At 39.3% G+C, this 11,943-nt stretch overlaps 1 protein-coding gene across 3 annotated transcripts in view; it reads right to left on the bottom strand.

Annotated features, from left to right (window-relative positions):
- Positions 1–299: 299 nt before the first annotated feature.
- Positions 300–11,943, bottom strand: part of TUBGCP5 (tubulin gamma complex component 5) — a 61,904-nt gene continuing 50,260 nt past the window's right edge. Inside the window, exons 17-23 of one of the 3 annotated variants that reach the window (XM_055397560.2) lie at positions 11,789–11,873; positions 11,554–11,674; positions 10,895–11,073; positions 9,391–9,516; positions 8,543–8,631; positions 5,981–6,081; positions 300–4,560 (exon numbers count right to left, since the gene is read on the bottom strand). In XM_055397560.2, the coding sequence (XP_055253535.2) occupies positions 4,514–4,560; positions 5,981–6,081; positions 8,543–8,631; positions 9,391–9,516; positions 10,895–11,073; positions 11,554–11,674; positions 11,789–11,873 (748 nt within the window). In that variant the 3' untranslated portion in view covers positions 300–4,513. Of the gene's footprint in view, positions 6,082–8,542; positions 8,632–9,390; positions 9,517–10,894; positions 11,074–11,553; positions 11,675–11,788; positions 11,874–11,943 lie in introns of all 3 variants that reach the window. The other 2 variants (XR_008682104.2, XM_055397561.2) reach the window with 2 other exon arrangements.

The raw sequence follows: 11,943 nt of genomic DNA, 5'->3' as shown, positions 1-11,943 counted from the left end.
TTCCGTGCTCCAAGGCCAAATTTGCCTGCTACTCCAGGTGCTTCTTGACTTCCTACTTTTGCATTCCAGTCCCCTATAATGAAAAGGACATCTTTTTTGGGTATTTGTTCTAGAAGGTCTTATAGGTCTTCATTAGTTCAGTTCAGTCACTCAGTCATGTCTGACTCTCTGTGACCCCATGAATCACAGCACGCCAGGCCTCCCTGTCCATCACCAGCTCCCAGAGTTCATTCAAACGCATGTCCATAGAGTCGGTGATGCCATCCAGCCATCTCATTCTCTGTCGTCCCCTTCTCCTCCCGCCCTCAACCTTTCCCAGCATCATAGGTCTTCATAGAACCATTCAATTTCAGCTACTTCAGCATTACTGGTCACGGCATAGACTTGGATAACCGTGATATTGAAAGGTTTGCCTTGGAAACGAACAGAGATCATTCTGTCATTTTTGAGATTGCATCCAAGTACTGCATTTCGGACTTTTTTGTTGACCATGATGGCTACTCCATTTCTTCTAAGGGATTCTTGCCCACAGGAGTAGATATAATGGTCATCTGAGTTAAATTCACCCATTCCAGTCCATTTTATTTCACTGATTCCTAAAATGTCGACATTCACTCTTGCCATCTCCTGTTTGACCACTTCTAATTTGCCTTGATTCATGGACCTAACATTCCAGGTTCCTATGCAATATTGCTCGTTACAGCATCGAACCTTTTCATCACCAGTCACATCCACAACTGGGTGTTGTTTCCGCTTTGGCTCCATCCCTTCATTCTTTCTGGAGTTATTTCTCCACTGATCTCCAGTAGCTTATTGGGCACCTACCAACCTGGGGTGTTCATCTTTCAGTGTCCTCTTTTTGCCTTTTCATACTGTTCATGGGGTTCTCAAGGCAAGAATACTGAAGTCGTTTGCAATTCCCTTCTCCAGTGGACCACATATTGTCAGAACTCTCCACCATGACCAGTCTGTCTTGGATGGACCTTGCATGGAGCTGTGCCATGTAGGGGTATACACTTAGCAGTGGAATTACTGGGTAATGTGGTATTCTATGAAATTTTTGAGTAACTACAGTTTTAAACAGTGGCCGAACCATTTTCTTTTTTCTGGCCACACTGTGAAGCATGTGGGATCTTAGTCTCCCAACCAGGAATCAAACCCAGGCCCTCTGCAGTGGAAGTTTGGAATCCTAATCACTGAACTGCCAGGGAAGTCCTTCTCATTGATTTTGATTTGCGTTTCCATAATGGCTCTTGATGTTATCATTTCAAATACCATTTCTATATCTTTTTTTGAGAAATGTCTATTTCTCATTCCAAATCCTGTGCCCATTTTTAAATTGAGTTGACTTTTTCTTGTTGAATTCTTTATATATTCTGGATACTAGAAACCTAGGATATGTATGACTTGCAAATTCTTTCCAATTTTCCAGGTTGTTTTTCATTTTCTTGATGATTTTCTTAACTACTTTTCTAAAAATGCATTTTTGACTGTGCTGCGTCTTTGCTGCTGCAAGCAGACTTTCTCTCTGGAGAGGGGGCGACTCTTCATTGCAGTGCATGGGCTTCTCTTATTGAGAAGCATGGAGGCATGAGGGCTGCAGTAGCTGTAGCACTTGGGCTCAGTATTTATGGTGCATGTGCCTAGTTGCCCCTTGACACGTGGAGTCTTCCCAAACAAGAGATCGAACCTGTGCACCTTGCATTGGTAGGTGGATTCTCAACCACTGGACCTCCAGGGAATCCATTATCTTGATAATGTTTTATCACACATAAAACTTTAAATTTCTGATTAAGTTCAGTTTGTCTATTTTTGCTTTTTTGCTTCTTCTTTTGGTAACATATTGCTTGTACAATGGTATCCATTGCCAAATCGAAATGTATTAAAACTTACTCCTAAGTTTTCTTTTAAGGGTTTATGGTTTTAGCTCTCTAACAGTCATTGATCTATTTTTAGTTAATTTTTGCATATGATGTGAGGCAAGGGTCCAAATCAATTCTTTTGCATGTAGAAATCCAGTTGCTGCAGCACCACTTGTTGACCATTTCTTTTCCCATTGAACATTCTCAGCATCTCTCTTGAAAATCAGTTGGCCGTAGATTCACAGGTTGATTTACGGATCCTTGATTCTCTTACACTGATCTATGTGTCCATCCTTATTCCAGTAACCTGTTGTTTTGGTTGCTGTAACTGCATAGTAAGTTTTGAAATCAGAAAGTGAGTCCTGTAGCTTTGTTCTTCTTTTCTCAAGATTGTTTTGGCTATTTAGGCCCCCTTGAAATTCCATACAAATTTCAGGATTAACTTTTCCATTTCTTCAAAAAGGCTATTGGAATTTTGAAAGGGATAACATAGAATGTGTAGATTGATTTGAGGAACACTGCCATGTTAATGTTGTCTTCCAATTCATGTATACAAGTTTATTTTTTATTTTTGCAAGTTTTTAAAAAAATCTTTACTTTGATCTTCTTTAATTTCTTTCAACAGTGTTTTATGGTTTTCAGTGTATGAGTTTTTAACTCTTTGGTTAAATTTATTCCTATGTATTAATATATTATCCTTTTAGTTGTATTTCACATGAAACCATTTTCTTAATTTCCTTCTTTGATTGCTCATTGCTGACGTATAGAAATACAACTGATTTTTGTATGTTGAGCTTAACATATACATACCACCATATATAAAATAGGTGACCAACAGTGACCTACTGTATAGCACAGGAAACTGTATTCAATATTTTTGTAATAATTTTTATTTTTTCAATTGACCCCAGCTGATCGCCGAAGAATTGATGCTTTTGAACTGTGGTGTTGGAGAAGACTCTTGAGAATCCCTTGGACTGCAAGGAGATCCAACCAGTCCATTCTAAAGGAGATTGACCCTGGGTGTTCATTGGAAGGACTGATGCTAAAGCTGAAACTCCAATACTTTGGCCACCTCATGCGACGAGTTGACTCACTGGAAAAGACTCTGATGCTGGGAGGGATTGGGGGTGGGAGGAGACGGGGACGACAGAGAATGAGATGGCTGGATGGCGTCACTGACTCGATGGACATGAGTTTGAGTGAACTCCGGGAGTTGGTGATGGACAGGGAGGCCTGGTGTGCTGTGATTCATGGGGTCACAAAGAGTCGGACACGACTGAGCGACTGAACTGAACTGAATCTTTCCTTGGAAACTCTATAAAGTCATGAGAAAAGAGCAAATATAGTATAAAACCAGTGTGTGGCAACAATAAATTCTAAATATTTTTTAAAGTGAAAACATTTCCTAAGTATCCTATAAATAAATGTATCTTCTATTCCAGGTTTAGTGACACAGACAATAAATGTAAGTCAGTTTAAGAAAGAAGTTATGTTTTGGTGTGTTTGATATAATGATTTTTGCTATGCATAAAGAACTTTACCAAAACAGCCAGGCCATCATTGTTTGGTCCTTGACTCCATCATAACTGCTTTATATGGGCATGTGCTCCCATCAGTTTCCACAGCTTTGACTTGTAGGACCATATTAAGAAATACTTCTCACATTTTACAGTTGTTAGGTTATACTGCAGTCTTTTCTTGAGACCTGGAAGTAATAACTCTTCCTTGCTGGCGTTTGAAGGCCTCCTCGGCGAACTGTTTCCAAGACTTCAGAGTAAAGTCTGAGACCTGGGCTGGTCCCCAGGAGGTCTGGTTTGCTGACTTTGCTACCTGCGTGCTGTAAAACGACTGAAATTGTGTATGGGGTAGGGGCCCCTGATGCTCAGCTCTGAGGCTATTTGGACTTCAGCAGCTGTTTTCAAAAAATAAGTAGTAAATACAGTGCTGAGTCATAACTGCTAGAGAAATACAACTCTGCAAAGAAAATGTGGGAACACTGAACAGTAAATACAGTTTTAATCAATTACAGTTAGCTCACAAAGGTCATATAACAGGATTCTTGTACCACAGCTGGCTTTTACATTTATTGACATTGGTTGAAGCTGTTTTCTTTTTTTTTCTCAAAAACAATTTTAGGAATCTTTACTTAAAAACAACCTTATCTTAAAATGGAGTAACTTTGGTTTTATGATGAAGCTGTTTTCTATCTTGGAACTTTCCAAGCATATAAAAATACATTTTTCAGACTGCCGAATCTATGACAACCTTTAGGGAAGATAGTACGTAACAGTATAAAAAACTTCTGTGACTAAGCAAAAGGGGAATAAAGTGCTTTATTTTTAATATTAAGTACATTTTCAAAAATGATATACTTTACATTTAAAGGTATCAATACCATAAAGCTATTGCTTACAGTAGGAAATATAAGTGTAAACAGACTGTATACACTTTGTATTGATAAAGTTTTATACACATAACTCTATATATCAACCAATAATCCCAAGAGAATACACATGAAACCCTCTTGTTTAGACAGTAGACAACAGTTTAAAAATAAACCAAAATAAGAGTTCCATTTCTTAGCTCTGTATGGTAGAAATGTATATGTACAAAGATTAAATCTGAGGTATTTACTACACTGAAGATATTTAACTTTGTTCCATGCCAGCCATGAGTGATAGTGCTAGAGATTCCACTGTGGGAAGAATAAAAATAGGTTAACAAGATAGATTTAAATGACAATGGCTGAATAAGCTTTAATCAATGTCTCAAAAAGTATTAGACATTTTCTATTTTTAATGAAAATACTAATTATCTTTAACATATACTAAAGACAATAATCTTCATTTATTAAATGCAAATTGAAAAACTATGATTTACTTTTATTTCGTAACATTTTAGTTTTGAAAACAAAAAAAAGTCTGGGTTTTACACTGAACAAATCACATTTTTTTGAAATGTCCTAAAACCTGGACTCACTTCATAACAAAACACCATGTTCTAAGCTATGAATGGAATCTGTTTCCTTTAACACATTTTTAACACGGTACTTTTTTTGGCCAAGGGTATAAATGGGGGAGGCTGAGAGGTGGCAGTAGGGGTTTACAACATTAGTTTTTATATACCTGCATAACAGATGAAAGGCTCTTCATTGCAGAAGAGTCAACTCAACACAGGAAATTAGGGATCTGTGAGATCAGAACTGTCTTCCAGCCCTGCTGGTCCCCAGCTTCCACATCACTACTTGCACAAAGTCCTTGGGGTAAGCTGGGAGTGTGGAAGACTGGCTCTCCGTGGGGGCATCTAGGATTCCAGTCTGCTACACCAACAACGGGTTCCTCTATTCTGGCAAAGTCTGTGTGCCTCTAGTCAGTCACTGCCCCACCTACCTGCTCTGCGGGTATAGCAGGTTAGCACTGAAAGGCCCATCTCATACCAGCACTTAATTTACTTAGATGTCCTTGCACTAACAACTTTTTGATGTTTTTGTTTATTCCCAGTGTTCTCTCTTGTTACTCTATCGTGTTTTTAAAAACGTTCACCTACTCTTAATGAGCATATCACAACCTGAATATAGGGAAAAAATTACCCCAGCATACTTTTTCCAAGAAAGCTGTGCAAGAAATATTACTTTGTCCTTTGTGTTTATAAACACACAGCTCTCTTCTCCCTGTGACTCGCCACACAAACCTGTTTGCTTCACGCTGTTTTGAACTGTCAGGCTTGCATTTCTTTGTGTAAGAGGCAGCCTTGGGAGTTTTAAAATTCCTTAAAAAAACACAGCAAACTGACCCCCAAACCCTATCTTTTGAAAGGAATAGTTACAAAAGCTATGCATGATAGTGAAATGTGACTGAAACCTATTCTGCCATCTGCTTTACTGACGGTTTTAGAAATCCATTGGTGTTACACATGATATACTAGAAAGCAGTGTCTTCAGTCTCAATATTTCACGTCTGATTCACTCACCCCACTTACCTGGGAATCAACTGCTGAGGGACTTTTCAGGTTTGAAGGAGTGAAAAATTCTAAACCTTCATGAGATCAGTAACAAAACAGTAACGGACTTGTTATCGGAAGATATAAAAGCAATAACATTTAAACGTAGTACTCACAGTGGGGAAAGGACCCTCTACAGACAGCCTTGTTTAAAATGGTTACAAGGAACATATGGCAGTTTTTAAAATCAGACTCCATTTTCTCTATAGATTCCATCCTAGGAAAGAGTAAATCTCAATTTAAGTAAGCGTGTAAGGAGTTACTAAGCAGGCTATAAAATACCTTTGGAGTGATTACAAATGTGCTTCAGTTTAATTTATTTAGATTCCTAAGTCTAAAGATTCTGAAATAAAATATAAAATCTCCTGCCAAACTTTCAAAGAGTCTGAAGGACAGTGTAATTAGGACACAAAATTGCTGCTTCAGCACGCTGCTGAGTTCCAGAGTGAGGGTGACTGGGGATATTCCCCTTTTTTTGGCCACACGGCTTAGGAGATCTTAGTTCCCTGACATGGGATTGAACCTGGGACCCCTGTAGTGGAGTCTTAACCACTGAACTCCCACGGAAGTCCATCCCTTTTCTATTGCACAATTCTATATTTTTACTTTTCATAAGCATACCTTCTTTAGAAATAAATAGCACATTAAAGATACAAAAAGTTTATGTTTAAAAATTACTAAAAACTTGTTAATAGGGGCAATAGCAAAAACCCACATCCAGCTTCAGCAGTCACCCCCAGTACTGATACCCCCAGCCCCACATCTTCAGAAGCAAAGTAGACATCACAGCATTTCAGGCATAAATATTTCAGTATCACACTAAACACAAAGACTCCTTTAAATCCATAGCCACAATACCACGTTTAAAAATTCTTAATGATTTAAAAAATATCATGAAATAATACTGTTCAAATTATACCTATCTTTAAAACTTTCTCACTTTTTTGCTTTAAATGTGACTCAGGATCAATTAATTTCCACAAACTGTGATAGTTACTATGCTTAAGTCCTCCTCATACCCTGTTTTTGTCTTACAATTTACTTGTTGAAGAAACAGTTCTATTTCAGCCATGTGTGCACAGCAGTATTATTACCTTCTCCTCCATCTGACGGTGACATGGAGCGAGAAGTCTGCTTCACACACTGGAAACAGCAACAATAAGGCTCCTGTGCTCACCCCCTGCAATCAGGGATTCAATCTACCGTTGGAGTTTCTTCACTGAGAGCACTCTGATAAAGCCCTACAGGTTAGGATTTTGAGTTCAGTTCAGTCGCTCAGTCGTGTCCGACTCTTTGCGACCCCATGGACCGCAGCACGCCAGGCCTCCCTGTCCATCACCAACTCCCAGAGTTTACCCAAACCCATGTCCATTGAGTCGGTGATGCCATCCAACCATCTCATCCTCTGTCATCCCCTTCTCCTTCTGCCCCCAATCCCTCCCAAAATTAGGGTCTTTTCAAATGAGTCAGCTCTTTGCATCAGGTGGCCAAAGTATTGGAGTTTCAGCTTTACCATCAGTCCCTCCAATGAACACCCAGGACTGATCTCCTTTAGGATGAACTGGTTGGATCTCCTTGCAGTCCAAGGGACTCTCAAGAGTCTTCTCCAACACCACAGTTCAAAAGCATCAATTCTTCGGTGCTCAGCTTCCTTTATAGTCCAACTCTCACAACCATACAGGACTACTCGGAAAACCATAGCCTTGACTAGACGGAATTTGTTGGCAAAGTAATGTCTCTGCTTTTTAATACGCTGTCTAGGTTGGTCATAAAATAGGATTTTAGATTAGTTCCTTACTACTATCAACTAAGTATAAACTATTAACTCTTATCTCAACAGTCTAGTCAACCAGACTTACACTTTTATTTCAGGCAAGTAATACCAGCAGCATAACATTAATTTATAAACAAGACAAGGACAAGCTGCTGAGCTACACTTTGAAGGTAACAGTAGAAGATGGTATTTTGGATAGGAAGAAAGAGCTCCTGGGTTTTCTATGTGACAGGCATGAATAATAAACACCCTAACAGTAAAATACACAGTCATTCTTTTAGAGCTCTCTAAAAGACGATTTTGGACTACAATCTAGCATAATTTCCAGGATTTGGTTTACAATAACTGAGTGTGCGGGAGTGAGCAGTAAATACAAAACAAAACTGGGTGTCACTGTCATCTGCTGAGGTGGAGTAATGGACCCCGGCGTCTGTTATGCTCCCCTCCACCAGCCCGCCACAACTTCTGTGTGTATCTGGAGGCAACCATAACAAAAACTTAGCAAACCTACACAACAGGACGGAGAAGCAAACGACAACCCACTCCAGTGTTCTCGCCTGGAGAATCCCATGGACAGAAGAGCCTGGCGGGCGCCTCCAGCCCATGGGGTCACAAAGAGTCAGACGCAACTGAGCAATTAACACTGCTATACAACAGGAATGTAACTTAAAGATATTTGCTTCTGCTAATCAAGACTTCAGATTTTTGTTTCACCAGTGAGACATTAATTGCATGATTTTTGATGCTGTCTATTCTTTACACTAGACAATTTTCAATTCTTTCCATAATTATAAGTGTATGTGATATGTTGTCACGATGAAAAAAACAAGACTGCCAGAATGAAGCCAACTAAAAGCAAAACTGAAATGGTCACAGCACAGAACTCCACAAGCTGCATACTTACTGCCACGCCCCCAGGCCAGCCTGCCACCCCTCTGCAAACATGAGAGCCAAGTTCAACACCTTCATGATGGCTTCCTTCACAAAGCTGACCTGGACAGAAAGCCACGGAAGAACACAAACCTTGTGACCATGTTTGAACACAGACACCAACACTTTCACCCAATTTAAATGTCACAGAAAAAGTTCATTAAAGCAATAACTGCCTTTCAAGTCTAAGGAGAAGGGGGTAGCAGAGAACGAGATGGTTATATAGCATTGCTGAATGAACAGACACAAATTTGAGCATACTCTGGGAGACAGTGGAGGACAGAGGAGCCTGGCGTGCTACAGTCTGTGGGGTTGCAAAGAGTCGGACACAGCTTAACAACTGAACAACACAAGTGGAATTGGGCCCATGTCCACTGCACCCATGTAAAGCTGCATCAGCAGCGGAATCTGACCAGCAGAGCCAGGAAGCTATCATTTCCTGAGACAGGCATTTAAATTCACCAGTGAAACGGGGCAAGTCATTCCAATGGCTGTATGATGACCTAATCCCATATATTCACATCAAACTGGACACACTCCTGAACAAAGTACTACTATTCCGTATCAGCAGATACAATTTTCTAATTGAATTCAAACACAGTGCTGAGTGAGTATAGATAGACTGTCACAATAAAAATGTCAACCATTTCTTTTAGATGTAATTTCTGGTAATATGTCACACATTTATAATCTCACTGGATCTGGTGCTTCCTTAAAAGAATATTCTGCATATCAGAAGCTTACTAAGCATAAAACTCCAAAGGACACAGACAATCTCCCTTGGCTGGCTTCATTTCTGCCTCAATGGCCAAGTTCATGTACCTTTTCTCTCAGTAGACATCGATCATGGATGGTTGATAAGTATCTATAGTGAATTTTAATCAACTGATCTAAATCCTTGGCTTCTTCCACTTGATGTTGAAACTCCAGCCCTGTACTGTGAAGAATCTTCAAAGAGAAAGATGACAAAGTTAATCAGCATATCTTTTCTGTGAGAATTTGTATGCAATACACAAAACTAACTTCTTCCACATTCACTTGCACAGGGAGGGGATGCCTCACTCTGGACTAACAGACTGCTCCTGCACGGAGGGCCAAGTGTAGACAACTGTATAGAAAACGCACTGATTTCTTAAAAGTCATCAGGTAAACTGAATTTATATGTTTCAATAAATTCCACTAGTTACATAATGGCCCTTCTTTAAAAGGAGCATAACTGTACTTTAAACAGAAAACAAAACAAAACAATCTCTTACCGTTTACCCTCAACAGTTAAGGGCTTAAAAAAAAGAATGCATATATATGTAGAGCTGAGCCACTTTGCTGTACAGCAGAGATAGGCACAACACTCTGAATCATCTAAACTTCAAAAAAAAAATTGAGAAAAAAGACTGAACAACTAAGAGATTAAGGTTGCCCTCTGAAGGCCACCAGTGTACAGGAACCAGAGAGCACCTCTGCCATGTGGACCATGTCTAAAACAAAGGCTTCAAAGGCGCACTTCATCCACACAAAAGTGGGCTCTAGAACCTATCTACCAGAGTGACTACAAATATTTTTTAGCAACCATTTTAAACCCCAAGTGAATATTATCCTCTAATAATACTGCTGCTGCTAAGTCACTTCAGTCGTGTCCGATCCTGTGTGACCCCATAGACAGCAGCCCACCAAGCTCCCCCGTCCCTGGGATTCTCCAGGCAAGAACACTGGAGTGGGTTGCCATTTCCTTCTACTAGTCTTCAAATATCTGATTTTTCTCTTCAGAACTTCCTCTAGAACTGGTTTTAATATGTGTAAGAAAAGCAATTTTATTTACTCTATGAGTTACTTCTTATATTTAAGAAAAAATTACATAGTCTGGCTGCACTTTCCCTTACACTCCATACTAGCCTGACAGACTTTTTTTTAGGCTTCCATTACTAAAAATTGAAGCCATTTTCCAGGGATAGCCCTGCTACCACTGGTGAAATTTAAAGGAATACATGGCAAGTTGCACATATGGCAGTAGTGGCATTTCCACTACTGCAATTCTGATGGCAATTCCAAAAGAGGAGCTCTGGGTGCGTCGTCCCAAGGGATCACTAAACAAGAGAAAGAGCAGTCTCTGGATACATGTGCTCTGGCATGTTTAAAAAAAGAAAGAAAAGCAAACACTTAGCCTGCTGCCATGTTATTTTATGATCAAGTTTTTAGTGTGTGATATCTTGACATGTACAGCCTACAAGTATTCTGCACGCTTCTTTGTATTTATAAATATATTTCAAGTAATTCTCCATGAACATATGTACATACGGTGATAAAACTGAACAGATGGACAGACACAAACCCTGGTCATGATGTAGTTGTGTAAGCTGTTCACAAAGTGCATGAGCTTCACTCTTAAGAGGAACATACGATGAACCTGCAGTCTTACTGGCTCCTTCTGTGGGCCAAAGTGAGCAGCTGTGTCTGGGTCACCTAAAAGTCCTTCTTTACGTTGTGATTGGTCAGCAGGATTAGCTAGTTCTGTAAAGGAACAAAGAGGAGAGGGGGTGGGAAGAGCATCTGCTCAGACCTCACCTGCACTACTGCCCCAGGACTTGTGATGGTGTGATCACTGGCCCTGGGAAGAGCTCTTGTCTGGATGCACAGCAGGGACACTACCTTCCCTAGCTGGAAGGTGAAGCAATAAAAGCTGCCATATCACTCTGATTATCAATGTCACCGAAAATGTAAAAACAGAGTCCCATTAACTTGTCATTAAAATTTTTTCATATGACCCCAAAATTTTATTTCTGGTTAAATTCCTAATTCAGTTATTGTATTTCAGATTAACTGTACTGATTCAAGGAAGTTAATTCTGATGTCTGTAAAACTATTATGTAATGCCATAAATTGATGTCATTCTGGTACCAGTGTATACATAAAAAATGACCTAAGACCACCAACCTCTCTGAAAGAGAGCTAAAATTAAATTATAATTTATCTGATGAAAACAAATCTTACCACCAAATAATAAAACATCCAGGCTATATTTTGCCCATTTTATTTGCAGTAAGAGAAGGAACACCTGATTATAAATTTTTTGACATTCCAAACTTATAACAATGTCCACAGGCCACGGGACCTATGAAAGCAAAAACAGAATTTTCACTGTTTAGACTCAGAACAGAAAGTAACCTGTTACTTGTATGACTTAATTTTAACAGAAAATGTTCTTACAAAGAATATCAGCACATACCTTATAGCTCAGGGTCAGACCATCTAAGATATGAACAGGGAGTTTCTTCTTAGCTGTGTCAACATTCTCAAAAGATATAGATAGACTAGATAAAGAGATATCAGTTTTAGCAATTTAGCATTTTAATTTAATTTATATATTATAAAAAGATATTC

The sequence above is a fragment of the Moschus berezovskii genome, chromosome 2 (genome assembly GCF_049115385.1).
Source record: "Moschus berezovskii isolate FMDL1 chromosome 2, NW_MosBer_1.0, whole genome shotgun sequence".
Classification (NCBI taxonomy): Eukaryota; Metazoa; Chordata; class Mammalia; order Artiodactyla; family Moschidae; genus Moschus; species Moschus berezovskii.
This window is presented reverse-complemented; position numbering and strand designations above follow the sequence as displayed.